The following is a 27,192-nucleotide window of genomic DNA, read 5'->3' on the forward strand; positions in this document are numbered from 1 at the left end:
AAGACTGTCTTCAGAAAACCCCATATCTGAATGCTACCAGGAGGGCCTTGAAAGTGCCATCACCCGTACTGCTCGTGCCGTAACTGCTATGACCTGGTCTAGATCTCACCTTTTGAAGAGGAGTATAGCGATGACAATGATGATGATTAATATCACAGCCAGGACGGGTCCCATCACCCACAGCATCTCCGGTTCATCCTGCTGCTTCGCTGAAGCCACTTCCATCACGATCTCATCCGAGTAGGGGCTGGCTGCATATCTCTTCTGAACAGCACCGGCAGCAGAGGGAGAGAAAAGGAAGCATCCATTATGCTAAAGAAAGTCATATCCCTGAAATGGAGAGGTTTCCCCTTGCTTCTGGCTAGCAGGGAACGGTCACGTTTCTCAAACCCTTGCAGCACACCACAGGATCCTCCCTCTCTCAACATCAGTGGAGGTCATGTCGTGGAAACAGTCTCTTCCTGGTGTGAAACATCCCCAGTGCCAGCAACGTTCTGGCTAACAGACCCAGCCTCGGGGTGCCAAACTGCAGCAGCCCAGCTAAGAGCCACTTGCCAGCCCTGGATTCTCTCGAGCCAAATCACAAGCTTTTGAATCCCAACCAATTGCACAGTGGGGCTGGCTGATGATTCCTAAGTGGCTTAAAATACCTGCTGTGCTGATACCAACACATCTCTCCAGGACATGGCTGTATTAGGAAAACCCCTGCTGGGTCAGGTGGTTTTCTTAAAGAAATGAAATGGCTGGAACATTTTCTATCTGATGTCTCAGCCCTGATATAAACAGACCCTGGAAAGGGGGCTCATATTCACAGGTTCCTTTCCAGAGACTTCTGCAGACCAGTGATTTACAACCCAGAGGGACAGCTTTCTGGCCTCACCAGCAAGGCAGGATTAGCAGAGACCAAACCCTTTCCTGCAGAAAAATGACACCGCACCTGACTTGTTCTGCTGCTGTTGCTAAGGCTTATGGAGCTGTGATGTCCCTTCGCAGCTCAGCTGTGCTGGGTCAGAAGGGTTAAATGCTGCAAAAAGAAAACCTTCCCCTCTGTTAGAAAGGGCCAGAGCTGTATCACTTCAGTGCCTGTGGCTTTTGAGCCGCACCTGCTGCCCTGCAATAGGGAGCCAGAAATGCTCTGCTCCTGCCATAGAAAGTTTCCCTCACGGAGGAGGTGCCTGCAGATCTATACATTGTCTGTTTTAAGGTTGAAGTTTAAACATGCACTTCATGTCTGCGTGCATGTGAGGGGAAGAAAGGGAAAAATCAAGTGTGCTGGTGTCACATAAATGTATACCTTGATCGCCTCTCACAGGTGCCCTTGATCCCAGCCAGCCTGGTTTCAAACATGCGTGGAGTACAGAAAACGCTCTTATCTGTGACATCCTTCTGGCAGCACACACAGGTGCAGCATCCTGCCCGGTCTCCTCAGATTTATCAGTGGTCACAAATGCCACTGGATGTAGGAAGAGCATGGTGGGTGGTTGCTGCTTTGTCTGTGAAACCTTACAGCCCTACGAGACCCTCATTCAATAACCCTGAAATAGCTGCTGGCTCCCAGTTCAGCTCTGGTCCTAGAGAAAGTCTGCACAGGATGGGTGCAAGCCATGGGCCTATTCCTGCGCCCTCCTGGAGAGTTCAAACAAGAGGGCAGGGAGTCAGCAACAGCTTTGTCTGAGCACGGCAGAGAAAAGAAGATGCTACATCGGTGGTGTGAGGATGGGGCAGAACTCCTGGTGCTCCCTTTTGGATGGGAAGGAGTTACACTGTGAGGAAGGCACAAAGGCTTTGCCTGTGACTACCAAGAAAGGTCAAGCTGCCTCAGGTGTGGGGGAAGGAGCGTGCTGATTTGTGCAGCAAGGTAACCCACGTGTCCACCTCCAAAGCTTTGTGCAAGGGGCAAAGATTCATATTTTTGCAGGCACTTTGGAAATGGCTCCTTCCAAGACAGCAGCAGAAGAGATCAGAAAGACTGTTATCTCAGTGGCATTTCCAAAGGCAGATTGCGAGGTGCAGGTGCTCCTGCTCTCAGGAACGGTGTTTTAAGCACACTGCCCTTTGCCTTTGAGGAATGGTGATGGTGTTACACTCGCCTGCTGACACCAGAGACAGCAAATAATTTAAGAGGAGCTGAGTGGGGGAGATAGTGCACAGCCCTGGACAGGGTGCCTCATGCTTCAAATGAAAATGGGTGCGATGCAGCAGGGGATGCAGAAGGGTGGTCTCTAGGAGCAAGGTGTAATAACTGCTGGCTGGTGGCTGACTGGAGGGCTGTGGCAGATCTGTGCTAGGGAGGAGATGATGATGATCTGGGATAACTAGTTAAGGTCATCTTTTATTGACAGGGATTGCCAGGATAGCATATCCCGAGGCCTCTGCCTTACCCTGCTGCTTATCTGTGACTCTCCTTCCCTCACCAGCGTGCACATCTTGCCACAAGAACACGTGAGCTGGATGAGTAATGAAGAACTTGACCAGCCTTAATGAGCCATTACAAGCAAACAAGGCTGAGGAAGGAAGCCGTGGTTTGGAAGCCAACCAAAGGATTCTGTGCATCTCTATTATTTCCATTACTTACACAGAGGCTGAAGCTATTGCCACCACCACCACTCTTGCCCTCTGTGTTTACAGCTGGACACTGATGCACAGGTCTCACCATGCTGCTCCCGGCTTATTGCATCAGCCGCTCCTGTCCCCTCACATGCCCAGGCCCCGTGTGCACAGTGACACGCTGCCGACAATGTCATGGCCCATTTGCCTCCAGCAAGGAGAGGCACAGGAGCAGGAATCCCTACACAGCAGGCATGTGTGCAGCTTTGCCCTGCTGATGACCCAGTGCGATGGGAGGTGGGTTTGTTTGCTTCTCCAGACATCACCTGGAGGTGAGACTCTGGCCAGAGGAGCCTGTGAAGGCAGGTTTGCAGGGGGAGCATCCTGCTCACCGCAGAGCCTCACCAGCTATTGTGCACTGTAGGAGTTCAAGGGGGTGTTTTTCACAGTCACTTACTTGAACTGAAGCAAAGTGAGGACCTTTCCAACCCAACCATGTGTCATGCTCTGCTCCGAGCACAGCCCTGCAAGCCACAACTGAGCTTGTGTAGAACGCGTGTGTTGACACTGCCTTCCACTCCCACCCGCTAGGTCAAACATATGTGCCATTTCCCTCCAAAAACAACATATATCAAGTCAACTCCCACAGATGCCTCAGCTTGTTGACACCAGTTACGCAGCCTCACTTTCTTCTCTTCAGGGAAAACTTCATCATCCCAGCTCACAGTAATTGTTCACCCTGCCTGCACTGAGCTCACTGTCAGCTCTGCCAGGACAGACCGTGTTCCCCACACCAGAACATCCTTACCGTGTCTCCATCCTCCAGAGAAGCCAGCACGAAGCAGCGATAGCTCAGGTCTTGAGACAGGGGCTTGTTGTAGAAACCTTTGTAGTTCTTCTCGTCACCCAAGGTGAAGGTCTCAGGCAGCACATCCACTTGAGCAGCGATGTAGGGCTTGAGTCTGTCTGCCTGGCGTCTCTGGCGCCTGCTCTGACTCCCTTGGCTTATGGCCTCCAGCAGCTGGGGACAAACAAGGTACATCACTATTACTTCGCCCAGCGTGACACCGCCTTACGCTGTCACCTTACCGGTTGTAGGACTCAGCAGGGTGGAAGGGAAGGGAGGAGAAGATACTGGGTTTGATTTGGATGTGGTGATAGAAAGAAACCAGAGAGATGTGTTATCTGGTTAGGTGCTGCTGGGGCACCCATCTGCAGACCCCCACTGCAAGCACCTCTGTCAAAAGCTCAGCTTTGGGTGAGCCCCGAGCCCTGGGATGCTGACACAGTGTCAGGACTGAGACAGCCTCCTAAGTCAGTGCATCCCAATGAGGCGAGGGAACTGGGCCACATTCTGCAGCCCAAATATTGGTACGGAGCAACTCATGCTCTCTATGGACACAGGGTGCGAATTACAGCCTACGCTGATGTACAGGGGAAAAGTGACATTTGCTATGTCTTTCCCTTCTGTCAGTGCTTCGATATTTCACCTGCTGCTGGGTTGCAGGCAGAGCTCTGTCTAAATCACACAGAATGATAACAGATTTCATGGGATGGTCAGACTGAAAGTGGAAATTTTCATAGTCGGCCGCAAATTCATGAAAAAGGAAATAAACACATAAAAATTCAATTATGCTGCTAAGAAAGACTCTCAGATGTTTAAAGATGTTTTTCTAATGAAGAAAAAGCAATATCAGGCTTGGAACAGAAATTCTACTTTAAAATGAAGAAGGAGGCATGAAATACATTTCACACACGAACGTATCCGTGCAGCATTGTCAGGGCAGACAGGGAACGTCAGCGGGGCCGGGGACAGTGATGTGCACACAAAGCCACGCTGCTGAGCTGAGCTCACTCCCTCCGAGGAGGAAAAGCTGTGTAAGGCACCCCAGCTCTTTCCCACTGCCAGTCCATCCTTGCCCTCCTATGAACACTCATGCTGGAGCAATTTAGGAAAGCTACAGCTTGTCATTGCAATATCACAAAAAGAATATAAGGAAGAAAAAAAAGAAAAAAGGTACGGAGGAATCTCAGTTTCACAAATATCCTTGTAACAGCAGGGGAAAAAGGCAGGAAGATAGTTTTTGGACTGTGGAGTTTGCTCCTTACACATATCTCTTTTACCTTGGCTGAAATATTGTGTCCAGTTGTGGCCCCTCAGTTCCAGAAGGACAGGGAACTGCTGGAGAGAGTCCAGCGCAGGGCAACAAAGATGCTGAAGGGAGTGGAGCATCTCCCGTGTGAGGAAAGGCTGAGGGAGCTGGGGCGCTGGAGCTTGGCGAAGAGGAGGCTGAGGGGTGACTCATTCATGTTTACAGATATATAAGTGTGAGTGTCAGGAGAATGGAGCCAGGCTCTTCTCGGTGACAACCAATGATAGGACAAGGGGTAATGGGTACAAACTGGAACACAAAAGGTTCCATTTAAATTTGAGAAGAAACTTCTTCCCGGTGAGGGTGGCAGAGCCTGGCCCAGGCTGCCCAGGGGGGTTGTGGAGTCTCCTTCTCTGCAGACATTCAAACCCGCCTGGACACCTTCCTGTGGAACCTCAGCTGGGTGTTCCTGCTCCATGGGGGGATTGCACTGGATGAGCTTTTGAGGTTCCTTCCAATCCCTGACATTCTGTGATTCTGTGAAATTACAGCTAGGCTCTTCGGGGCAGAAATCAAAGCTGTACGTGCAAGAAACCATAGAGGTCCAGTTGTGATTGAGGCTGTTGGATGCTACTGCCACCTACATATGTAACACACGCCCCAGAAGACTGCACCAAAGGAATGCTAGGCTTGCAAAGTTCAGATTCTGAAAAAACAGAAAATTAATATTGCCTGCGCAAGATTAACTCAGCTCTCTTACAGATGTGCATTGTGTTGCTACCCTTGACTGCACGGTCACATACTGTCTTTTATGTAACTCCCCTGCTTTGTTCAATACACAGGGCAGACAGTGCTTAATCAAAGAGCAGCTATTCCATATTTTGTTTTCTTCTTTCCATTATGCAGCCTGAGGCCTTGTTTATTGCTTACTATTCAAATCTAGCTCTGAAGACAAAATTAATAATTTCCTCGTGGGCTTTTCTCTGGTGCTGATCACTGTAATATTACAAGTGCTTCACAAACATTAATGAACTTATCTTCCAAATATCCGTATGAGGTGAGATGAAAGCGGTTTTCCTAATTTTATAGATGGAGAACAGAGACACAGGGACATTACCGTAAAAAACGCTCACCAATTTTGAATGTCAAATTGAAAAGACATTGGCTTGTTTTGTTTCTAAAGAAAACTTAGCATTTTTTTTATAGTACTGTCTGTATCCACCAGAGCTCCTATTGACTTTCTCTGCAGCTGGGGATGCTTAAGCTTTGCAAATGAGGCTCCAGGATCTCAAACTCAGCATTCAAAAAAAACCAAGAACATGTACGACAGTGGCTGCTAATGAAAATTTTGTCTTAAAACATTTGTCCAGGACTGAAACAGAGCTAGAAACCAGTTCTCTCGATAGCTTTCAGCCATCTAAAGCTCAAAACCAAACTATCCTTTCTCATCCTAGTCTTCTGCTTCTCATGACACCCTCCAATTTCTGAAATGAAATGATGAAAGAGACCTACAGTTGATGGTTCTCCATCACACAATTGTGCTTCATGTGTAGAACAGATCCACCCCTACACAGCCTGAGCTGGGACCCCATGGAAAAGACTGTGCAATCATGTAATTAAAGATTAATGATAAGCAGGGCTGACTTACAGCTTTTAACACTTTGTAATTTCTCAGTGCTTCAAGCTTGCAACTTTGTTTTCCTAATGGACCCTTCCGTGTGTGATTTCTTGGAATTTTTCCTTATTACTTTGGGGGTGGTGGTGTGTGTGGGGAAGAGAGAGCCCACAAACCCCTTGTGTGTGACCCTTCTGATGCCCACTCGGGTATCACGCTACTGGTGCTGGACTCCTACGTGGAATAAGCTGCCTCTTGGAGTGAATGGGCTGATGACTGTTGAAAGCCTTTAACAAGCAAGTGTGAAAGGAGCTTTGCAGGTTTTGTTAGATACTAGAGAGAACTCTTTATCCAAACTGCAGGCTCAGGTCCTACCCAGAGAGAGAGAGAAAAGCCTCCTGACAGAACAGAGTAATAAACTGAAAACAGTACCTTACTCTCCTAGCTTGTTTTCAACATCAGCATGGTTGCTTCAGCTGAAAAAGGTTGCACAGAGCGTACAACACGAGACAGGATCTGTCCCAATCAGAGCTCGGAGACACTCAAGTGTGGTCTCCTGATGGGGCACATCCTGGGAGGTGTCTCCTCCCTTGCTCGATTCCAGCCTTCTTCCTACATGCTGTCACTAGCCAAGAAAGGCTGAGTGGGCACCGCACATCCCACAGCTCCCCCTCTCTGATGTAGAGCCTGCAGTTACGTCCCTGCACCCATGCTGTGGCCAGGAGGCCTGGGCAAGGCATCCCGGTCACTGGGAGCCACCTCCATCACAGCAGCTGCTGGAGACTCCTACCTGGTCCAGCTCCATCTCATCAGGTGTCCGCCACCGAGCAGCCGCGCTGCTGGTGCTCTGGTCCGCTGGCACAACCACGATGTAGTACCACCTGGGAAGGAAGGAAAACGTCAACACTGGACCCTAAGTCATCTCTCTGGTGGCTCACTGAAAAACACGTGCCATACACCTCCCAAGGACAACCTGCTCCTCTCTCTGCCCTCTAAGCAAGAATAGGGTTCTGTAAGAAAGAGGTTGGTTTTCCAGCTGCACCAGAGAAAAGAATACTCCCGTTAGCACTCATTAGGTTAATGAAGATCTACAGACTCTGCTCCAGAGGGTGGTGCAGGAGCTGCGAGAAGGACATTTATATAATCGGATTGTAGCAAGAACCCTGGGGAAATTGTGCTTCAGCACAAGGATACCGCACAGTAACGAATAAGACTTCCACAAACTCGTTTTTTTTTAATCTCCTTGAGGCTTTAAGCATTATTTATTTAAAGGATATTATACAGTGTCAGAGAAAGTCCCTCCTGATCCTCAGCTGTGTTTTTGCTGGTAGCATCTGGAGTATACCCGCCAGGGTGAGGGTGAACTGTCAGAGAATTGTCTTAATTTTATTGCACATAAATATTTGCTCAGAAAGAGCCAGCAGCGTGAGCCCATGCTACGGGTAAATGCCTGGCTCTGTACCACAGCCTGCTCAAAAATTCACTCCCAGGTTACAAAATCCACAGGTTGGCAGAGGTCTGACCCTGTTTTTTTTCCCCATCTCTAGCCCCCCACTCTGCCTTCTCCACCAGGCACGGCACCTACCTAACTGGCACAGTGGTCTGGACTTTGGGAAGGGCGAGTGTGAATTTTCCTTCCTGCATGTACTTGTTTGTGGCGATGGGTTTGCTTTGCAAGACATCAGGAGCGGTGCGGATTGAGACGAGGTGCTGGAGCCCCCCAGCACTGCTCCCGCGGTTCATTAGCACAAAAGAATAGTCCGTGTCTGGCTGGAGGTCACTTATGAGTTTCTTCATCGAGTGGCCGTCCACCTCCACACTCTGGCTATTGTACAGAATCTGAAACGGGAAAAGGACACGTTTATGCAGCTGACAGCTGCTGATGAAAACTCACACTCAAAATAGCAGCATTAGAGACGACAATTTGGCTCTGGGCCCTCCCTCAGGTGGTTCAGCTACCGTGTGCTTCGTAAACAGCCATAAATCTTTAGTTAAAGAAGAGCAGCCCCCAGCAGAGGGTTCAGTCATGCTCTCTGTGCCTTGCAGTGATGGAGCAGAGAGGGTCATCCCAGCAAAGCCTGGGCGGCCGGTGCCAGCAGCGAGGCTGGCGGTGCCACACGTGTGGCTTTTCAGCGCCGGGACGGGGGAGGAATCCAGATGGCTGTGCCTTGCCTTCGCACGGAGATGAATGGGGCTTTGTTTCTTGTCTCACGAGGCTACAACACACAATATGCTTTTGGTGTAAAGCCCTGTCTGCTTTAAATTGGTGTCATTTCTGTTTTTACCAGCTGATGCCTGATCGAACGGTTAATGCAGAACATCCCCCTCCCAGCAAGGTGACCAGGGGTGGGGGGAGGTTACAAGCCTCATCAATGATCTGACAAATCCCGTGCAGGGATCACAAATTGGTACCCGAAACAGTGCTCTGCAGGTGTGACACCCCGTTGCCATGACAACAGATGCTGGTGCCGCGCCAGCCGCAGGCAGGAGATTGGTGCTGCTTTTTGCTGCCGTGCTTGCAGCGAGGGGCTGCTGGGCAGGGCTGGGCTGGTGGCCCATGGCTGTGGGCAGCCCCCTTGCCTGCCGACACCTCAGCTAATGACGTTTTCTCAGCGCCCCGTTGCAGATACGCAGGACCTCCATCTCCCCCAAGGCACAGCAGCCACGGGCACTGTCGTATTAGCTGCACCAAACAGCCAGTCTGCCCTGGGAATCTTGATCCTGGTCTGGCAGGAACAGCTGCTGCACCCCGAAACCCTGAGTGCTGCCTCCGCAAAGCCAGAAACTCAAAGAGTTCCTGGAGACAAACAGAGTGCAGAAAATCGCAGAGAGCAGGGGTTGTGCCCCAGCATGTTTCCTTCCACTGGGTGACCATCCAGCGTGGCAGAGGAGCGCTGGATTCCTGATAGTGGTGCAGAGACACAGCATGCCAAAAACTGCCAATGGTGGAGCTGGAGCATGTTAAACCATGGCAGCTATTACGTGCCACAGGCAGAGACCACACAGTAAAACGTGCCCTTTCCAGCAGCGGCCTTGACAGAGAGAGCAGACAGCTCTGTGTAAGAAAAATTACTTGAAGTACAACAGATTTTTCACCAGCTGAGCCCACCGTTCAGGCTGATGCAGGCAGCAAGGGAGGGACCAAACTTTCCTTCCAAGTCACCTTTTTAGCAGGTGGCAGAAATCTGCAGAAAGCTGCCGGTTTGCTGGGACAAGGGCAGCTGATTAGCACTGCTTTAATATTTAGTGCTGGAGCTGGAAGGAGGAGGGAGGCCCTGGAAAGAGATCTGAAGGACAGTGGAGCACAGGGACCAGGCCAGGCCTGGAATGTGCAGCTCTGCTTCTGTGTTATCTGAACAGCGATACCCACAGCATGCTTCAAAACCCCTGCAGGTCACTTTGCATGGAAGTCAGGATAGGAACAGAGCCGCAGCTTTTTTGCTGCTGAGAAGAGACTCCCAAGAGGTAACAGAGCAGCAGTAAGGAGCCAGCAATGGAGGAGAGATGCAATCAGTCTCGCCTGCTGACATGCTTCAGTCTTCAGGGATGAACTGCTAAAATAAATACCAAGTACTAAAATAACAGAGGTTTGCAGGGACAAAGCCCCTGCTGGGTGCCCCACGTGCAGGAAAGGCTGTCAGAGGCAGGATGGCTGGAAGGGTTGTCCTCTGCTGTGACTCCTAAAACATTTTCTTCTGAGCTTTAATCCCTTTCTCCAAAGGCATGTACATCAGATGGGTGCTAAAGCGAGTGAAAAAGGTAAAATGAAGAAATGCTCTTTATGGTGCTGAAACATCAGATATTTAGCTGGCAGGTTTCACCCTGCGCTGACACAGAAAGAGGCACAACTAAGACAGGAGCTTCAAGTCATCTTAGCAGCTTTGCTGTCTGTCCCAGCACCACCCCTTGCCAGGATACTGCAACAGTGCAGGTCCAGATACTCCAGATGAAAGCAAGTCAGGAGTGTCCTGAGGGAGCAGCGGGACCTCACTTCACGTGCTCCAATACAGACTTGAACAAAACCAAACTTCCAGGTATGCTGGAAGGATGCAAAGCCCACACAGAGTTCTGTTGCCTCTCAAGTAAGACTTCTCATTATAAAGTCTTTGCTAATAAAGGTGTCATCACTGCTTCTGCATGTGCTTCAAGGGAAGACTCTTGCCCACCAACTGCCTGTGGATGAGGCATCTGCTGGGGACGTGGCTGCTCTCCTGGGGCAAGACGAAGCAGAAGAGATGGCCACGCATATCAGTTCAGAGTTTGCTCTGCATTGCAATCAGCCAGGACACAGTCTTTGATTCAGTCATGACAACAGATGATGATTTTTACTGCCATGCACATAAATTTGTGTCCAAAGACGGTAAAATTGGCATTTGAAATGCTTTCCTGAAGCGTTCTTCGCCATCTCCCCTTTTCACAGTTGCTGTAGCAGCAGTTCCACGTTCCTTTACCTGCCATAACACATTGTCTTCTCAAATGTTATGCACCATTAGTTAAGGCCTCTACACAAACTTTACAATAATGTAAGGGCTCAGAAACAGTCGTTCGTGTGCAGCTGAAGATGCCTGGCAGCTCAAGCAGGAATCCTATTTAGAGGTTGCACCATGGCCCACTGGTAAGCACTGAAGTCAGCAGCAAATTTGGCCCAAGGGCTCTGAACTGCCAAACATGCTGACTGCCCCATGGATTGCTGCAAAATGTCATTTGTGCTGCTCTTACTCACACGAGAAGATTTGCAAAGCTAGGTGGGTCCAAATGTCACCGCTGAAGGTCTGTTGCTTGATTTTAAGGCAGTAAAAAATGTATTGAACTAAAAGATCAAATGACATGTAGTGTGCAACATTGGAAAAGATAATTACTCAATGAAGGGGTAGACAAGGTTGCCTTTTTTGGGGGCTGGAGTAATTACTACATTCTCTGGGACACACTGTGAGACAGCTCTGCCCACCATCCTCAGGGCTTATTTCTGAACCTGTATCATAGTCATTTTTAAAAGTGTTATTCCTTCTCCTCATTTGTAAAATGACTTCTGTTCTTCTCTTAAGTTGAAGAATGTGTCTCAGAAAAGTGCAGTTTCCTCAAGGAGTAGGTTGTATCTATCTTGCACTTTCCAGGAAAGCTCCAGAACAGCTTTCTGCAAGCACACCGGAAAAGAAAAGGAAGAGTGCCCCTGGTCCACAACTTCTGGGCAACATTTTACAATGAATTTATCTCCTGGACAAGAAGAAGCTGTGAAAATTCCCCAAAGAGAACTCAAACCTTCGTTATTGATTTGGTAGCAATGAAACTTCCTAAGGACTCAGTTCATCCCCTATGAAAAAAAAAGCACCAGTCCTGCCTGCGCCTCTCTATTCATTGACAGAACAATATCTACTTTAATTAAATCTGTTAAAGTAGAATATGACACCCTTTGGGACATAGATTTAGCATGAGACTGTTTATCAAGTGTAGATAATACTAATTGTTCCCATGGAGATTTATCTGCTATGCTAGTTACAGTATTAGGCTCTGGCCTCAGCATCCCATGTGTCTGAATTAGAGGAGAGAGGTGAACCTTGTTTATAAAAATACAAAGTCCTGAAGGTTACAGATTTCTTTCAAGTGGTAGAGTCAGCAACCTGGAGCTGACCCTCTCCGCTCCTGGCCTTGACTCACGTGTGTCTGCAAGTCTGGGAATATTAATAGAAAGAAGACACTATTAGAGAAAGATCCTTGTAACACTCTCGTTCGCATGACTGCTCTTCAGTTAGCAAGTGGCTAATGCCATCTGCTCCTGTGTCATCTGAGGGTTAACCCGCAGCAGGGGCAGACCCTGAGTCACCGTCTGTGTAAGCAGTCGCAGCTGAGAGGCTGAGACGAGGCATCAGCATTACGCCCTTGGCTCCTGGCTACCTCCAACCATCCCTACGCGATAGTAATGCTCCAAAGGTCACACTGTCCCTTCCCAGCGCTGCACTGTCAGACAGATGTGGGCTTTGTGCCACAAGAATAAGGCGAGATGAAGCAGACTGGCTCTTCAGCAGAGTGCAAAGTATCAGGGATCTGTGAAGTTCCTTGCGGCCAGATGTCTGAACGCTGATCCTAATGCACCCTACATTTGGGAAAGCTTTGAATAAGCACAAGGTCTTCACAAAAGCCTTGTCTGCTTCAGCTAAACTCTGCATGTTAACAAGCGTCTGGTATTGATCATAGTAATTCAGCTTTAGGATTTAAACAAGGAGAGTTAGTAACAAGGAGAGGGAGGTGCTCACACACTGATGCAGATGCAGTTCAAGAATTTCCTCTCATTCCCCTGGCCATGGATCCTCCACAGCTCACGCAGACCTTGCATTTGCTCTTTAGGCACAGTATTGTGGGGGCATGTACAAGGAGGAAGGGAAATCACGCTGCTCCCACCCCGGCCACCTTTGCAGAGGCAGAAGATTGCTGCTGAGACTGGGTGGAAGATTATCCTTGGCGACGTGACATGTTGGTCTTGTTTCTTAAGGGTAAGAAGCTGCATTGAGTTCTGCAGAAACTGACACCATGGTCAAGTCTTACACAGATCAGTGATCCGCACTGGGGGACGGGTAGGAGCAGGAAGAGATTGGGTCATCGGTGTTGTCTTGCAGCCTGATGGATGACGCTACATCCAGAACTGCGCTGGAGAAAAGAGCGTAGCAGCGATTCCTGCAGACTTCCCTCTGCACTGACACATCTTGTGCTGCTCACACCTGTAACACCTTCTGGAAGGGCAACGATGCTTCTCTCCCTCACTCCCTGAGATTATGCATCTGCCCTGATGCTCTAAAGTAACTCATAAAGACAATCCGGATGTTTGAGACAGGACACGTTGCAGATGGAGTCATTTTTAGTTTGATTCACTGGCTGGTTTTCAGACCACTTTGTCCTGGTGATTGCTTCCAATTGAATCACATAACTTTTCACACTTAACTCCATCAGGCGTTAGGACAAACTTGTGTAACAACTGTCATGGAGCTGCAATGGTCAGCCTGGCCGGTAAGGCCACAGCCAAGTGATAGCAGGTAACAAGATACTTAGGCAAGCTGAAGAGGAGTTAAGCTCTGATGAGGACTGTGTGAACAACCACCACAACCGCTCATGGAAAAAGCATCCGCAATTCGGGGGGCTGGACCAGTTTCCATTTCCCTTTGAAAAGGCAAGTAACTCAGCGACATTATCAAGGGAAGAGTGGGTATTTAAAGAAAGTGGCTATGGCAAAGATGGGTTTCTAGTTGGATGGTGAGAAGCCAGAAATACATATTATGATCGCCAAGACACCCCCATTCTCAGACTGCCTTTGCCTAGCACATGCCTTTGCTGTTTGGTGTTTCCTGTTGGTGTAATTCAGCCAACATTATTCACTCCTGCCATGAGCCAAGTGCCTACTGGCTATTCCACAACTGATCAAAACAGAAACAGATCAACAAAACTACACCACCTTCTGGCCTAAGAAGAATGAAAGGAGGGAAAGCAAGCAGCAGCGTGCTCTACTGTGTGCCATGGTTCATGTACAGGTGCTCAAATGCAAGAGCGGCTATCTAACCTGGGCTTGGAGTTCTGAGCTCCACAAGACCCCAGGCCAGGGAGCAACGTGACCCTGCTCTGCCAGTCTCTTGTCTGATAGCCTGAGAACATCATGTGGCAGGTCAAGATGCTGCTTTCCACTGCCCTTCCCACTGCCACGGGTGGAGCTCCCCATCCTCTGCATCCCACCCTTACCTTAAAAGGCACTGTAGATTTATAGGAGTCAGGCACTTCCCAGCTCAGCAACACAGACGTTTTCATGACGGCATTGACGCGGAAGTTCTTAGCAAACACTGGAATGACAAACAAGATATTTGAGCACTGTAGGGCCAAGTCAGGATGGAGCCAGGCAGCAGCTGGGCTCCAAGTCTCCCTTTCTCTATCTCAGCAGCAGAGGTCAAAGAGTTCAGCAACAGCAGAGAAGTGAGAGATGAGGAGAAAAGAGCAGCAGCCTTTTACCAAGTCTCCAGTCTCCAGCAGAGTTTCGATTTTGACTATATAGCATCACAGAAAGGAAGCTGTAGGCTGAACTGTAGCCTTCCTCTCTCCCCCCTCCACTCATACTCTCTTGGCCCTTTTCCATGATCAAAGAACAGTGGTGCTTGGGTACTGGATCTGCAGATGATCCTACCCAGACACCTGCTCCAGTTCAAGCAAGAGCCTTTCATGTACAGATAAAACAGCAAAGTGTGCCTGTGGAGCGACAAAGGCAATTAAGCTACCACCAACGCCCCTCTCCCCCCAAACGGCAACTTTAAGGAAACCTTCGCTGAACTAATTTTAGACTAGGAAGCCACACAGTACCTGTTCTCATTGGTCAGGGCCTCATGAACCGAAGCAAAAGTCCCTGTCCTGCAGGCTGAGCTTGCTGTTAGGGCTTGTTAGAGGGGCACTTACCTTGCTCAACAGGCATGGTCCGGGACTGGATGCTGGGGCTGAGAGGCCCAGCCCCCTTATTGGTGCGGGCCCTCACTTTGATGTCATAAGTGGTATCGGGCTTCAAATTCGTCAAAGTGATACTTGTGTCCTTGGTGATGTTAACCAGGTCCTGCTGGCTATTTATGTCCCTGTATACCACTGTGTAGTTGACAATCTTGCCGTTTCTTTCTGCCAAGACTGGGGGGTCCCAGGAAACCTCCGTGGTAGAAGTGGTGAGACCCACCACGCGCAGGTTTTGTGGGAAGCCGCTCGGCACATCTTCTGCAGTAGTGATCTCCTTCTCAAACTCCTCTCCTGGGCCAGCTCTGTTCTTGGCAGACAATTTGAAGAGGTACGTGGCCCCCTTGTGCAGGTTGGTCACGGTGTAGTGATGGTCTCTCTTCCCGAAGTCTATCGTGTTCATCTTCTCCTCGTCAAGACGTCTGTACTGTAGCCGGTAACCCAGCAGCTCCCCTACCATCTCCTTGGGTGGGTGCCACTGGATGAGGGCTGTGTTCATGGCTGTCGTGCTAATCATCATGGTGGGCTTCCCCGGGACTGCAACATAAACACACAATGACCATCTATAGCCTGCGAGGAGGGGAAGGAAGGATCGCTTCCGTGCTGCTCAGTCCGTCAGGATTGAGGAAAGTGGGAAAGTTCAGACAACAGGGTGAAGAGGATGACAGACAATTCAAATGGATAGAGCCAGACCAACCCTAATCCGGTGGTGAGGGAAGCTGGAGCCAGCCAGCCCTTAGCTGCCATTTTCCCACGTGCTGCCATCTAAACAGGGAATGAATTCAGCCATGTTCAGCCCCAAAATTCATCCCCTTTTACAGGAAAGGTTTAAAAGCATCGCATTTATATCAGAGAAGATCTGAATCCCATCCTCCCAATCGGGGGTCTTCAGACACTCCAGCTAGTGCACAGCACCAGGCCGCGCTGGCCCCAGCGCACTGTACCCAACAGACACACAGAAGCCCGAGTCCAGCGCCCTGGACTGTCTGGAGGCAGACAAATTTCATCCTGAAACCTTGCAGTGTTACCATCTGCAGAGGCAGTGAGCAGAGCTGGGCGGGCGGTTTGCCATCAGAATACATTTTGGTTTAGCTGATGAGCAGATTCGTGAAGTCAGTGTCGATGTGAGAGGTGAACACAAGCGTTCCACAGGATTTTTGCTTATGCTGCACAAGTCAAGGGGTGTTGCTGTCACTGGTTAGGAACTGATGGCTTTAAATTGATGGTTTAATACCTTGATCTCCTTCAGTTAAAAAAGGATGTGTCTTCACTTCACATCAGCTCAGATTTGTAAACAAATCAACTGATAGGGAAGATACTCAGAATCAAAGGAATGGGGCCACTGATATGAAAACGAAAATGGGATTGTAGCCAAACCTAGTTAAATATCCTTGCATGGTTTTGCAATGTATGAGCCCAAATACGAGCACAAAATGTATTTGACAGAATTATGCCACGATTTTGCCATCAGAGGGCGATACCAGCACTCCCCTGGAGGTCAAGCCTGCAGAAGACCCTGTACAAAGGGAGCTCTGGAGTGGTTTTGTAGGTATTTAAGACATACAATTACTCTTCCACTGCCAATGCCATCGTCCTTGCACTCACAATACAATGTCTAACAGCAGCTGGTATTAAGGGACACATTATTTTCAAAGCTGATTCCAAATATTAACTTTAAATGTGCATCATAACATGGGAAGACCCGCTGTGGTTTACAGTGCAACACTGGGATGTTTAGGAAGCTTTTCCTGTTTATAGGACAGCTGTAGCAATTTGATGAACAGAGCGTACATCATGGCAAGGCACAAGGGAGACAGCATTTGAGATTGTGACAGTGGAAACTACCTCTGGAGCTCCCCATATGCAGCACGGAGGAGCTGGCAAGCTGTTCCTCGTTTAAAAGCACCAGGAACAAACGCTCTCAGTTTGTACAAGCTGCATTCCCATAATAACAAGCGGTAAATACTGCTCCTGCGGCGGGTGTGAGGAAGCAGCAGGATTATTGGTTGTAGGACAGGTCTAGTGAGTGGAAATCGAGGACAAGACAATGTCAACTAGCTGGTGCCACCACCAAAGGCAAGCTTGACCGCATCCGGAGGAAAGCACCTGATGAACTCCTGGGTGCCCTGGCTGCCGGCCGAGGCTCCTGTGTTGCACTAGGCACAGGGTAAAAGTCTTTACCGAGACAGCAGAACCGAACTGACTGAGATCACCAGGACCTAGAAGTCGTGTCCGCAGCACTTCTATGGCAGGGTTTGTTGCATTCCAGATTTTACCATGGTCCTAGGAGCAGCTGGGCTCAGATATGTAAGCCTGGGCAGGCAGCAGTAGCAATGGCTGGGGGGGAGCTGAGAAGCACCTCTGAGGAGCCCCCTGTGCCAGGGGTCAGCCCCGGCGGCACCGCAGTCACCGCAGGAAGCACATGGCACTTGCCTATGGGAACAAGGTGAGGACAGGCCATGACTCCAAAGCTGAGGGAGGGCCTGGACTTTCAGGCTTCCTCTTCCCAGGTCTCTGGACTATGCAGAAGAGCTCAGACCCATGAGTTTCATCTGTGCTGCACTTTGCTCGGGTGATCCAGCGGCAAAGCCTGTAAGGGCTGGAGATCACAAGCATGTACCTCTGCGGCGTCTCCAGCCCTCTCGCTTCCTTCCTGTACAGGTGCCTTGGCCATACTCCCCGTGTACCTCTTGGGAGGTTTTATCACCACCCCTACAAGGCTGTGGCATCTGCTCCCCACACTCACCTGCCCCTGTGGTGGTGATGACTTTGGGCTTGCTGCGGGCACCATCTCCTTTGGTGGTGTAGGCAGCGACGGTGACGGAGTAGGTGGTTTCTGGCAGCAGGCCTCCAATGACCGTCTCCTGGGAGCGCATCCACGAGGCAGGGAAGAGGCAAACGAGAAGAGCAAATACTTGTTACTGGAGTGAGCAAAAGGAGGGCACCGGGGTCAGTATCTCCAACAGCAACACACCAACACACTTGCTGGCTCACACTTGGGCATTGCATTCAAGCACACACTCGCACAGAGCCAGCAAACAACAATTGCTGCCGCTCCACCACTCACCTGCCTAATTTCAACCCCTGCCTCTAACACTTGGCCTTTCCAGAGACCCACCAGCAACTTCTGTCAGCAGCTGTGCTCTCCCACGGCTTCTGCCAAGAGGGAGATCTGCTCCAGAGACCGTCTCGTGTTAAGCAAGAGCCACCCTGCCGCAGCAAGCCTGAGAGTAAGAGGACTGTGAGGCTGTGAACCAGGGCAAAAGCCAGTTCAGCTGGCTGTGGAAATCTCTTGGCGGATAATTGGGGGATTTTTAAAGTTGTCTCTCGGAGCAGAGCCGCAGGGAGCACAGGGGCCAGGCAGGGGCAAGGGACCCCGGGCAGGGAGCACCTGCAGTGCTACAGCACCGTGTTCAGCCTCCCTGCCAGGCACAGCGTTGCAGGGATGGGACGGGGTCGGCACAAGGCATTGGCAAGACCGGGAGGGAAAACCCTGCGCTGTGGGAGGTTGGGGAGGAGGGTGGATTTGGCAGGGTGCGAGCACCTTTGCGTGCTCTGGCTTCCCCTGGGCAGGAGCAGGGCATAGCTCCGCACTTCAATCTGAGATCAAAGAGGGGAGCACCGCTCCTCCCTCCTGGCCTCAAGCAGCAACACGACCAGTGCCAAGCTCGGTTGGCCAGACCTGCAAACGAGCAAGCACAGTGAGTTCAGCAGCTCATGGTGAGCTCAGGGTAGGCACCTCTGAGCATCATTCGGCTGTGGGCGCTGTGAAAGGGACTGGGGCCATTAGCACTAATAACCCATCAGGTCACGGAGCAAGGGACAAATGGCTTGGAAAGGGGTTGGGGAAGCTTTTGGAAAGGAGGCAGAGGCTCTGGGCTAGTTATTTACCCTTTCCGACAGGGAGAAGAGCAGAGATGGAGAAGGTTAAGCTTGAGTTGCTGAGGTCAGGCAGCATGAGCACTGTTAGGGGCTGCTCCAGGGGCCTGATCTCTGCTGGGGGGATCCCTGCCAGCTTGAGGGGTGTGAGGGGCGCCTGTGGTTTCTCTCAGAGCACAACCAGTCTCCCATCACTCACTCACACAAACACCCACACGATTAAACCTGCTGATTTCCAGTCAGTGCTGCTGGTTTAGGTTACCTGCCCAGGCTTACTCATCAAAATCACCCTGCTACCATCGCGGAACCAGTCAGCCCAGAGAAAAATCAACAAGCACCAACAAGAACCCCGCCAAAAATCACCGTGTGAACCAAAGTCCGATCCCAACTCCGCCCCTGCAGCAGATCGTGTGTGCGGGCGAGTGGACGCACAGTCCCATCGGTGCCAATGGACCCGCGGGGGAAGCACTCACTCAAAACCTGCAGACTCTGAACATCCCAGGAGAATTCACTCCTCCCAAACCCATGCAAAGAGAAATTCTCACGCAAAACCATGCCACCGGGAGCAAAGCAAGCGAGCCGGGAGGAGAGGAGAGAGATGAGGGATGGATGAAAGAAGGTCTGATTGCATAATGTAAACACAGTGCTGTCATGAGAAAGCCACTCTGAGCGAGAATCCTCTGTATAAAGCAGGAGGAGAAATGCATCGTGCTGAGGAAGCTCACAGTAGGGCACATAATTGAATTGCTGACTCTAAAAAGGTCATTTTCTAGTTTGTTCCTACAAATTTGTATTTCAAAATTATGTGGGAAAAACTGGATTTTACTGTTTAAATGTGATTGTTTTCTTATTACTATCTCTGTTTCAGCCAAAGGTCATGGTTGAGAGTGTAGGTTATTTTTCTTGACTACGATCAATGTGGTTTAAAGATTATGTATCTAATTTTACCGTGTAACTTGGCGGGCCAGCTACTGCAGAAAGTAGTATCTACCTCCTGAGTTGATCACTTGAGCCTGCCTAAAACTGCACTGCAACAAGCTGGAAATACAGATTATAGGAAATGTCAATTGCTTTTCTGCATTTAGTAGCGATCTAAATGCCAATTTTCCCTGGATTTGCTGCTTGTGGAAGGTTTCACAATGTAACTCTCCAGCCTCATTAAGGAAGCGAAAGGGATGTTTTGACAGCACTGTGTCTACAAAATTCACAAATCGATTTACCAAACCCCTCTTTTCCAACCTGGAATACACACAAGTGGTACTTACGTGGTCGACGGAGTCCTCAGCTCTCCACTGATGGGGGAGAAAGGAAGGAGGAGAGAAAAATGGAGACACAGAATTTTAAGGGGCAACGTGTAGGAAGGGGATGACGACGACGACAACAGCAGGGGTTAGCAGGACTGGGTTGGGGGGATTACAACACTTATACACAGAGGGTCGCCCGGCACAGGCTGTGCCAAGGGAAGGAATTGGCATAGAGCAATTTTCTACATGCCGCTAGTCTGCGCAGCAGGTCTGAGATCATTCACACAAACAGGGGCAAAGAGCTTCCTTCTCACACGGATGGAGGGGTCACCACTTCCTAACCTGGCAGTCCCTTCCCCTTCTGGCTTTGTTTGCACTTTTCTGCCTCTTCCACAAACAGAACTAAGGAGGGAGAGCTGGTACCAACACAGCTCTGGGGCTGACTGCTGCCCCACAAGTCACTCACAACAGTTTTGTGACCTCATCTCCGGTTTCTGTACCAGTGAGCCTCCAGCCACCACCTCTTGTTGAGAACCAAGGGCTTTGACACACAAAACTCAGAGGGCACTCTCTGCAGGGAAGCATCAACACAACATTTACAGAGCTTGTGTGTCTTTTATCATTTGCAAGAAAATGCTCTGGGGACCTCAGAAAACCGAGAAGTGCCGCCTCTTGTAAAGAGTGCAAGAGAGGCTGAGATCCTATACGGAGCTTCACACCAAGCTGCTTCTCTCCAACAGTGCTGCATGGCTTGGAGTGAGGCTCAAACTGGTGCCTGTACTGAGGAAACAGCTTCTCACTCCTAACTACACAACACCAAGTGGCAACACTCACTTGACAAGAGCAGCCCTGCAGGTAAGACAAACATTTCCCAGCAGAAGCTCACGTGGGTTCTCAGCTATGGCAGCTCAACCAGGGCTCTGAAGGGGGAACTGGCTGGATTTGGGGCTCTAAGGCATCAAAGCTGCATTGGGGTGGTGAGATTTAGAGACCTTGGCTGCTGCCACGCATGCCCACAGCACTGTTCTTTGTGGTTGATGCTCCAAAGGAAGGTTTGCAGAGATCACAGCGAGCTCTCTCAGCCAAGGTGATGCGTTACATCTCAGGTTACTAAATCTGCCTGGAGGAAGCACCGGCTGATGGGTTCAAGCACAGAGATGAAAGTGGAAGATAGGTATCATTACCCCTGACTCACACTGTGAGCCTCGGCAAGCCTTGACCTGAGCCTGAGCTGCCAGATGTGAAATGGCGCTCAGATACTGATGTGCTCGGGACACCGGGAAGCCCAGATAATGCTGCTCAAGTGCCCCGGAACCTGTGAGTGCGGCACAAGTACTAAATGGTATTAAAGCTCCAAGTTGCCTTTGGTACTCAGGCCATGTGAGGCGGCTTTCACAGGCTGCAGCCTATCACAGCAGCAGAGTACTGTCCTCAACAGTAAAATATATGGCATACCTTCAAATATTTTTTATTCTCTCAATTCAGAAAGAAGCAGCGATTGGAGAAACCTTCCTCTAAGATTTTATTACAGTCCACTCATTTGATGACATGAGACTGCAGCAGAATTATCCCCCTAAACCATCTTAAAATTTAATTTCAATAAAGAGGTCAAGTTGTCCCTAAAGACTTCCTATAAAGCAAATGCCCTCACTAAGTACTGTGGTCACTAAAGGCCTTCTTTCCACACACGTCCTGGTGTTATTTCCAGTGTTGCATGGTTAGCTCAACCCAAGTCATTGCAGTTGACATCCTACCTACACCATTCAGCGCCCAACATGGTCAACAGCCACACACTCTGTCCTGCTGATCTAAAACCTAGCAGAAGTGTTGCTCCAGGAAGGACAGAAGGCCTGGTAGCTCCTTCTCCCAGAAGTACACTTCTGCTTCAACACCATGTCCCTGACGGATGGGTACACCCCAACTCCCCTCCATGTCACTGCAGGAGCAGAAGGTGACACCCCACTGCAATGAGCAGAGGAGCCGACCTGGGTTCAGGAGGCTGCAGCATCCCACAGCCTCCCACACCACAGCGGGGAGCTTATCACCCACTAGGATTTTATACCAAGTGTTTAATGTTCAAACTCTGTCTGCTCTTATGTTTCAGTGGACTTTAATCTTGCATCAGATCAGAGTGCAAAGAAACGCCTTGAGATCTGTGCTGGAGGAATAACAGTGAAAAGCCAGGTCTGCATGAATACCCTGATATAAATTCAGTTTCATTATGAAAATATCATCTGCAGATCAAAACATTTCCTTCCTTAAACTAGCTCAATTGCTTCTTAACTCTTTAAGGTTGGTCAGTAAGACAAATTGATCTGAAAAGCCCAGGAGCTGTCATAAAAAGAACTCAGACAAGGCTGTGTGCATGAGGCAGGATGGCCCAGGGAAGTGCTAAAGCTAACAGTGTGTATTTATGGCAGCTGCAATGCCTTAACGTTTCATTTTACACTTCAACACCGCACAGCGTAGTCATGTCTCACAAGGGAACAGCTGTTTTCCCTGACCATGCCTCTTGCAAAAGACAGACTCAAGCTGTCCTAAACAGCCCCAGCTATGGGAAGTGGATACTGCGGTTTTCCTGCAGGTCCTTCTCCTCTCTGCTTCACAGCGACCGTGGTGCGACAGTGAAACTCCAGGTGTAAACTTGGGTGCTCAGCTTGTGGGATGCAGAAGTGGCTCCAGAACTTTGCCTTTGTCCATTACTGAAACATCTCTTAGATGATGCCTTTCAATTTTGTTCCACTTAGGAAGCAGAGTACGTCTCACCTCCATGCCAGACTCTTACCTAGATGAGTACATGTGCACGAGGAGCTGTTCCAAGTAGATTCAGATAAAGATCCTTGACTATCACCCAGGGAAAGAGGGAGGCTGTAAATTCGTCTGTGTTATGCATGGGGTGGGCGCTGCCCAGGATGAAAAGGAGTTTCTGCTTCCCCTTTCTGCTTTGATCTCAACCCAGCTGGAGTGCCTGCTGTTAACTTCTTCCTGCTCTTCTGGAGCAAGCTGGTGGGATGTGCACTCGGTCTGCATTGCTGGATGGAGAAGCGTTGCCTGCAAAGACCACACAATCTTCCTATGAGCATGCAGCCCTTCTTGTGGGCAGAACACCTCTCCCGTGCCTTGACTCTGTTTGCAGAGCCCGAGGAGGAGGTGGCAGGAGTCTCTCTTCCACAAAGCCTGACCTCCTTTACCCAGCCGTACCCAGCCAGCTCCCAGCAGCAGCAGTGCTGCAAAGCTCTCTGCGCAGGCTGGATCTGCAGAGGGCTGTAAGCAGTGAGGTTCATGTGTACACCACATCCCCAGAGAGATGCGGGCAGCAGGCTCTCCAGAAAATACGCTGCACAGTTGAGCGCAGGAGCAGTTGTCAAGGCCACACTGCAGCATGGGGAGATGTCCCAGTCCAGGCTGAGGACAAGCAGGCTGGGAGCAGGACACAACGAATCAACAGCTAGGTTCAGGCAGGGTCTAGCTGCACGTCTTGTAAAGAGCAAACTAAAGTCATGCTTGCACAGGAACCTGAATGGGAAGGCCTGTCCTCCCCTGGCCCTGTTGCCTCCTTTGTGCCAGGCGCTCCAGACTCCACACTGCCTGGTGCTGCTCAGCTCCGAGCTCTGCAGGACACACAGGACCGGTACCTGGGAAGGGATGGAGGGCATCAGGCCCACTGCTCCTCCCAACATGCCGCAGCTGCCCAGGGATTGGAGACCAAGGAAAGCAGGTGGTCCCTTGCCCTCCCCTGAAGAACCCGATGCTTGTGCCCATGGCCCTGCTATCCCCCACTTCCTCAAGACAGCAAGGTCTTGTATGAGAGAGGTGGAGTGCAGCTGGCACCCTGCACTGGTCCCCCTGGTCCTTGCAAAAGTGCTCTTGGTGCTTGGCTGTGTTGTGCACAAGACCCACGGCACAGAAATGAATCTTCTGCCATCACCCACCACAGGACCTGGCTGCGCCGTGAGGGCAGGGCCAGTGCAGGAGGTGGTGCAGGTATGTGACCCAGCTCTGCAGCGATACGCATCCTCTCCCTGGGCACTCCTCCACAGGGCATGGTCACATCTGCTTGTCCATCAGTCTGTCAGTAGGAGGTGACTGCTCAGACAGGAAGGCACAGAGAGGCCTGACGCGGGTGATCAGTCACAGGTGCAGCCATGGAGGGGAGAAAGAGTCCTCAGCTCCATCGCAAAACCTTCCTAACAACTGATTACTCTTCCTAGGCAGGAGGCTGCAAAATAAAACGTGATCTCTACAGCACCACGGCCCCCACTCCTCTACTGTTTTAGTCCTTTCTGCTCAAATGGTTTTGAAAACTCATATTATCTCCATAGTTAACATCTCCATTCCCTTTCCTTTTTCCTTTCATCTTCGTCTACTCTCTCTCTATTTCTCATCTTCAATCAGGAAAAATCATGAGCCAGCTTTAATACCAGTGTCTTCACACCATCTGCAGCAAGCAGATTATGTGGCACATACCTCCTCAAAATCAACAGACAGCCTGGCCAGGCAGGAGGAGGGGCTCTGCCTATGTGTCCAGAGAATTTCTTCTCCGACCTCAGATTTTCAATCTGTTTAATTCTCTCCTTGTGCACTGGTATAAACCGTGGCTGTATTCTGGCCACCTTCATCCTGTGACCTTCAGCGACAGGTGTTGCAGTGAATCTTTGTTTTCTCCCATAGAAAAATCACTCTTCTAAGACTACTTGTTCAAGTTTGATCTGGGTGTTTGCAAAGACACGCACTGCTGTACTGAAAGATGGCAGCTCTTATAGGGTTCTTCAGTTTCTGGAGCAGGTGTTTTTCATCACAAGCACAGGTCATGCCTGGCTTCTCATTCTTTTGGGAAATAAAGATCTCTTTCTCCAAGTCAGTGAAGCCTCTTCCCTGCAGGATCATCATTACTTTATTCCAGGAGTGACATGACTCCTTCAGAGTAGCCACTTCTCTGCAACCATCTTTTGGCCTTCACTTCCATCCAAAAATTACAGTGGTTGAGTTCAGCACCATACACACCGGGGAAAAAAAGTAACAGCAACCAAGAACTTTCCCACATAAATTCACCAGATACGGAAGACTGGTAAGTGGTCTAACAGGCCAGGAAACTTCAAGCAGATTGCTTCCTTGATGCACACATTCAAAATAATGCAAAATCCAGTACTCCTTGGGAAGCTTCTGGCTCTGGTATCCTCATTCCTGCACATTAGTATGGGGTTTCTCTCTCTGAAATGTATGAGTAAGGAGTGAAAGCAGAACTGGCTGGACAACCATGAAATATTTGAAAACACCAACAAGAACAACACTGCCAACTTCACCCACCTACGCTTGGGACCAACCCATTAACTCCAAACTCCAGCTGAACAACACAGCATCAACTGTTCAAACAACACAGAAGATTATATCCTCCTGGAATATATAAAGGGCAGTAAGCATCTTTTCTAATGATTACAATAAAGCAACATCTGAAACGTAAACAGAGACGTGCTCCAGACAACACTGCAAGGACCCTCGAAGCATTTTCTCTCTTTAAAGTTTTCCCCTTCAACATTATTAGTGAGTTTTATCCTTCAGAATATGAATGGGGAGTAAAACCACCTCTGTGCACTGCACTCCCCACTGACAAACGTATAAATGATTCACAGCTGCATTCAGGAGGCAGATCAATTAATCGTTGCAGCTCTCCAGTATTTATATTGGGCATCATTCAAGCAAGCCAGCTCTGAATCGATTACTCGTTGCTTCCAACAGCAGCAGATCCTGTACTTCATTTATACGATTATCTTTGTTGAGAACAGCATGGGTCGTCCAGGATGAAGGACCCTTGCTCCAAAGAAGAGTTGTGTTTCATCACAGACAGGGCACCAAACACTTCCCTGGACCCTGGGAAAGAGGGAACTACACACCACTGGGCTGAGCAGAGTGCATAACCATGCCTGGAGCACCGTGTGGGAACAGGGCCTCAGCTCACAGCCCGTGAGGTATCCAGGGGATGGCATAAATATGAGCAGATTGTTGCATGGCAATTGCAGAGGGCAAAGTCGTTTACAGGCAATGCAGGCCTGCACCTCACTCTTCCCCTCACCCCATTCCCGCCTTTCCCAGACTCAATTTGCTTCACCTATGGTTTGGGTTCAAGAGGGAACACAAGGTCAAGTCCCTGCCTTGCAAAAGCCAGAGGGAAGGAGGTTTGCTGTGCCCACCCAATGGTGCAGAACCACCCCCACACCCCAGGAACAGGCAGCACCCCGGTGGACTCTGCCGAGAGAGAACCTTTGCCTGTACATAGTCAGCAGCACAAAAGAAGCAGACTTTAAAGCTCTCCAATGGTTTATAACCTGACTGGCAAAACACAATTTGCTCCAGCCAGAGTCTGTACAGGACAGGCAGGCAGAGAGAGGTACATGTTGGAGAAGGGGTAACAGAGGAGCATCGTCCAATACCTCATCTTTATACCTCATCTTTCCTACAGCAATCCTTTCCTGATTAAACTTGCTTGTCCCTCTGCGGTGAGGGAAGGTGCCATGCCCGCCAGCCTGTGGTCCCCACATCGTACCTGTGCTTCTGACAGCATGACGTCCTTGATCACTGGCTGCCCTTGGGGCTCGTTGTTTTCCAGCTTCACATATGTAACCTGGTACCCACGGATCTGCCCGTGCTGCTTGTTGGAGATGGGCAGCTTCCAGCTCACCCGGATGGCAGTCGAATTCACAGACTCTACCTCCACCTTTCGCGGTGGGGCACTGGGCACTGTAAAACACACAAGATGGACAGTTAGCAGGTACCACACAACTGCTGTCACTCCTTTGCTACCTTCTCTCCACCCTATTGCAAAGATGGTCCTGCTGGCACAAGCTCCCTGTCCTGACCCAGGAGGCCACACTGCAGTTTTCCAGCACGACCACATCTCCAACCCCTCCCCAGTAACCAAGCACTTTTGCTACTCTCAGTACAAAAGAGCCCTACTGTGATATGCAGGAGCACCCCTAATAAAAGCCACTGTGCTGGGTAAGACATAAGGTCTGCCTATCCCTTTCTTGTCTCCAGCAGTGAGGGAACAAGGAAGAACACAAGACTACAGCAGAATATAAAGAACATGGTAACCACCTGCAGCTCAGGGTGCCCTGCAGCAGAGACGGGGGTTTTGAAGCCACCTTTGCATCCTGCCTGTCACAACGCCTCCTCTCAGATCCCTCTGCGTACACCTGAACGCAGTCCCACAGCCCCAGGTAGCACGGCCAGTGCTGCGCTTGCCCTGCGGGGAGCCCTGGTGCCTGACACCAGCCAGAGCGCACACGCGCTCCTCCCCTGGGACAGCAAGAGGTTAACGAAGGGGAAAAGCACCATCCTAAAACAATAACCC

The 27,192-nt window shown here is 50.0% G+C and overlaps 1 protein-coding gene across 16 annotated transcripts in view; it reads right to left on the reverse strand.

Moving 5' to 3' along the window:
- The window catches only part of PTPRF (protein tyrosine phosphatase receptor type F), a 384,319-nt gene that overhangs the window by 35,859 nt on the left and 321,268 nt on the right, over positions 1-27,192 (reverse strand). For 8 of the 16 annotated variants that reach the window (XM_071809940.1, XM_065842623.2, XM_065842624.2 and 5 more), the window contains 9 exons: positions 26,386-26,579; positions 19,866-19,892; positions 17,468-17,585; positions 14,680-15,258; positions 13,978-14,075; positions 7,841-8,094; positions 7,046-7,136; positions 3,356-3,568; positions 110-264 (listed from right to left, as the gene is read on the reverse strand). In XM_071809940.1, the coding sequence (XP_071666041.1) occupies positions 110-264; positions 3,356-3,568; positions 7,046-7,136; positions 7,841-8,094; positions 13,978-14,075; positions 14,680-15,258; positions 17,468-17,585; positions 19,866-19,892; positions 26,386-26,579 (1,729 nt within the window). The remainder of the gene's footprint in view (positions 1-109; positions 265-3,355; positions 3,569-7,045; positions 7,137-7,840; positions 8,095-13,977; positions 14,076-14,679; positions 15,259-17,467; positions 17,586-19,865; positions 19,893-26,385; positions 26,580-27,192) is intronic. The other 8 variants (XM_065842633.2, XM_065842631.2, XM_065842629.2 and 5 more) reach the window with 3 other exon arrangements.

This window comes from Patagioenas fasciata, chromosome 6 (genome assembly GCF_037038585.1).
Source record: "Patagioenas fasciata isolate bPatFas1 chromosome 6, bPatFas1.hap1, whole genome shotgun sequence".
Taxonomy (NCBI): domain Eukaryota; kingdom Metazoa; phylum Chordata; class Aves; order Columbiformes; family Columbidae; genus Patagioenas; species Patagioenas fasciata.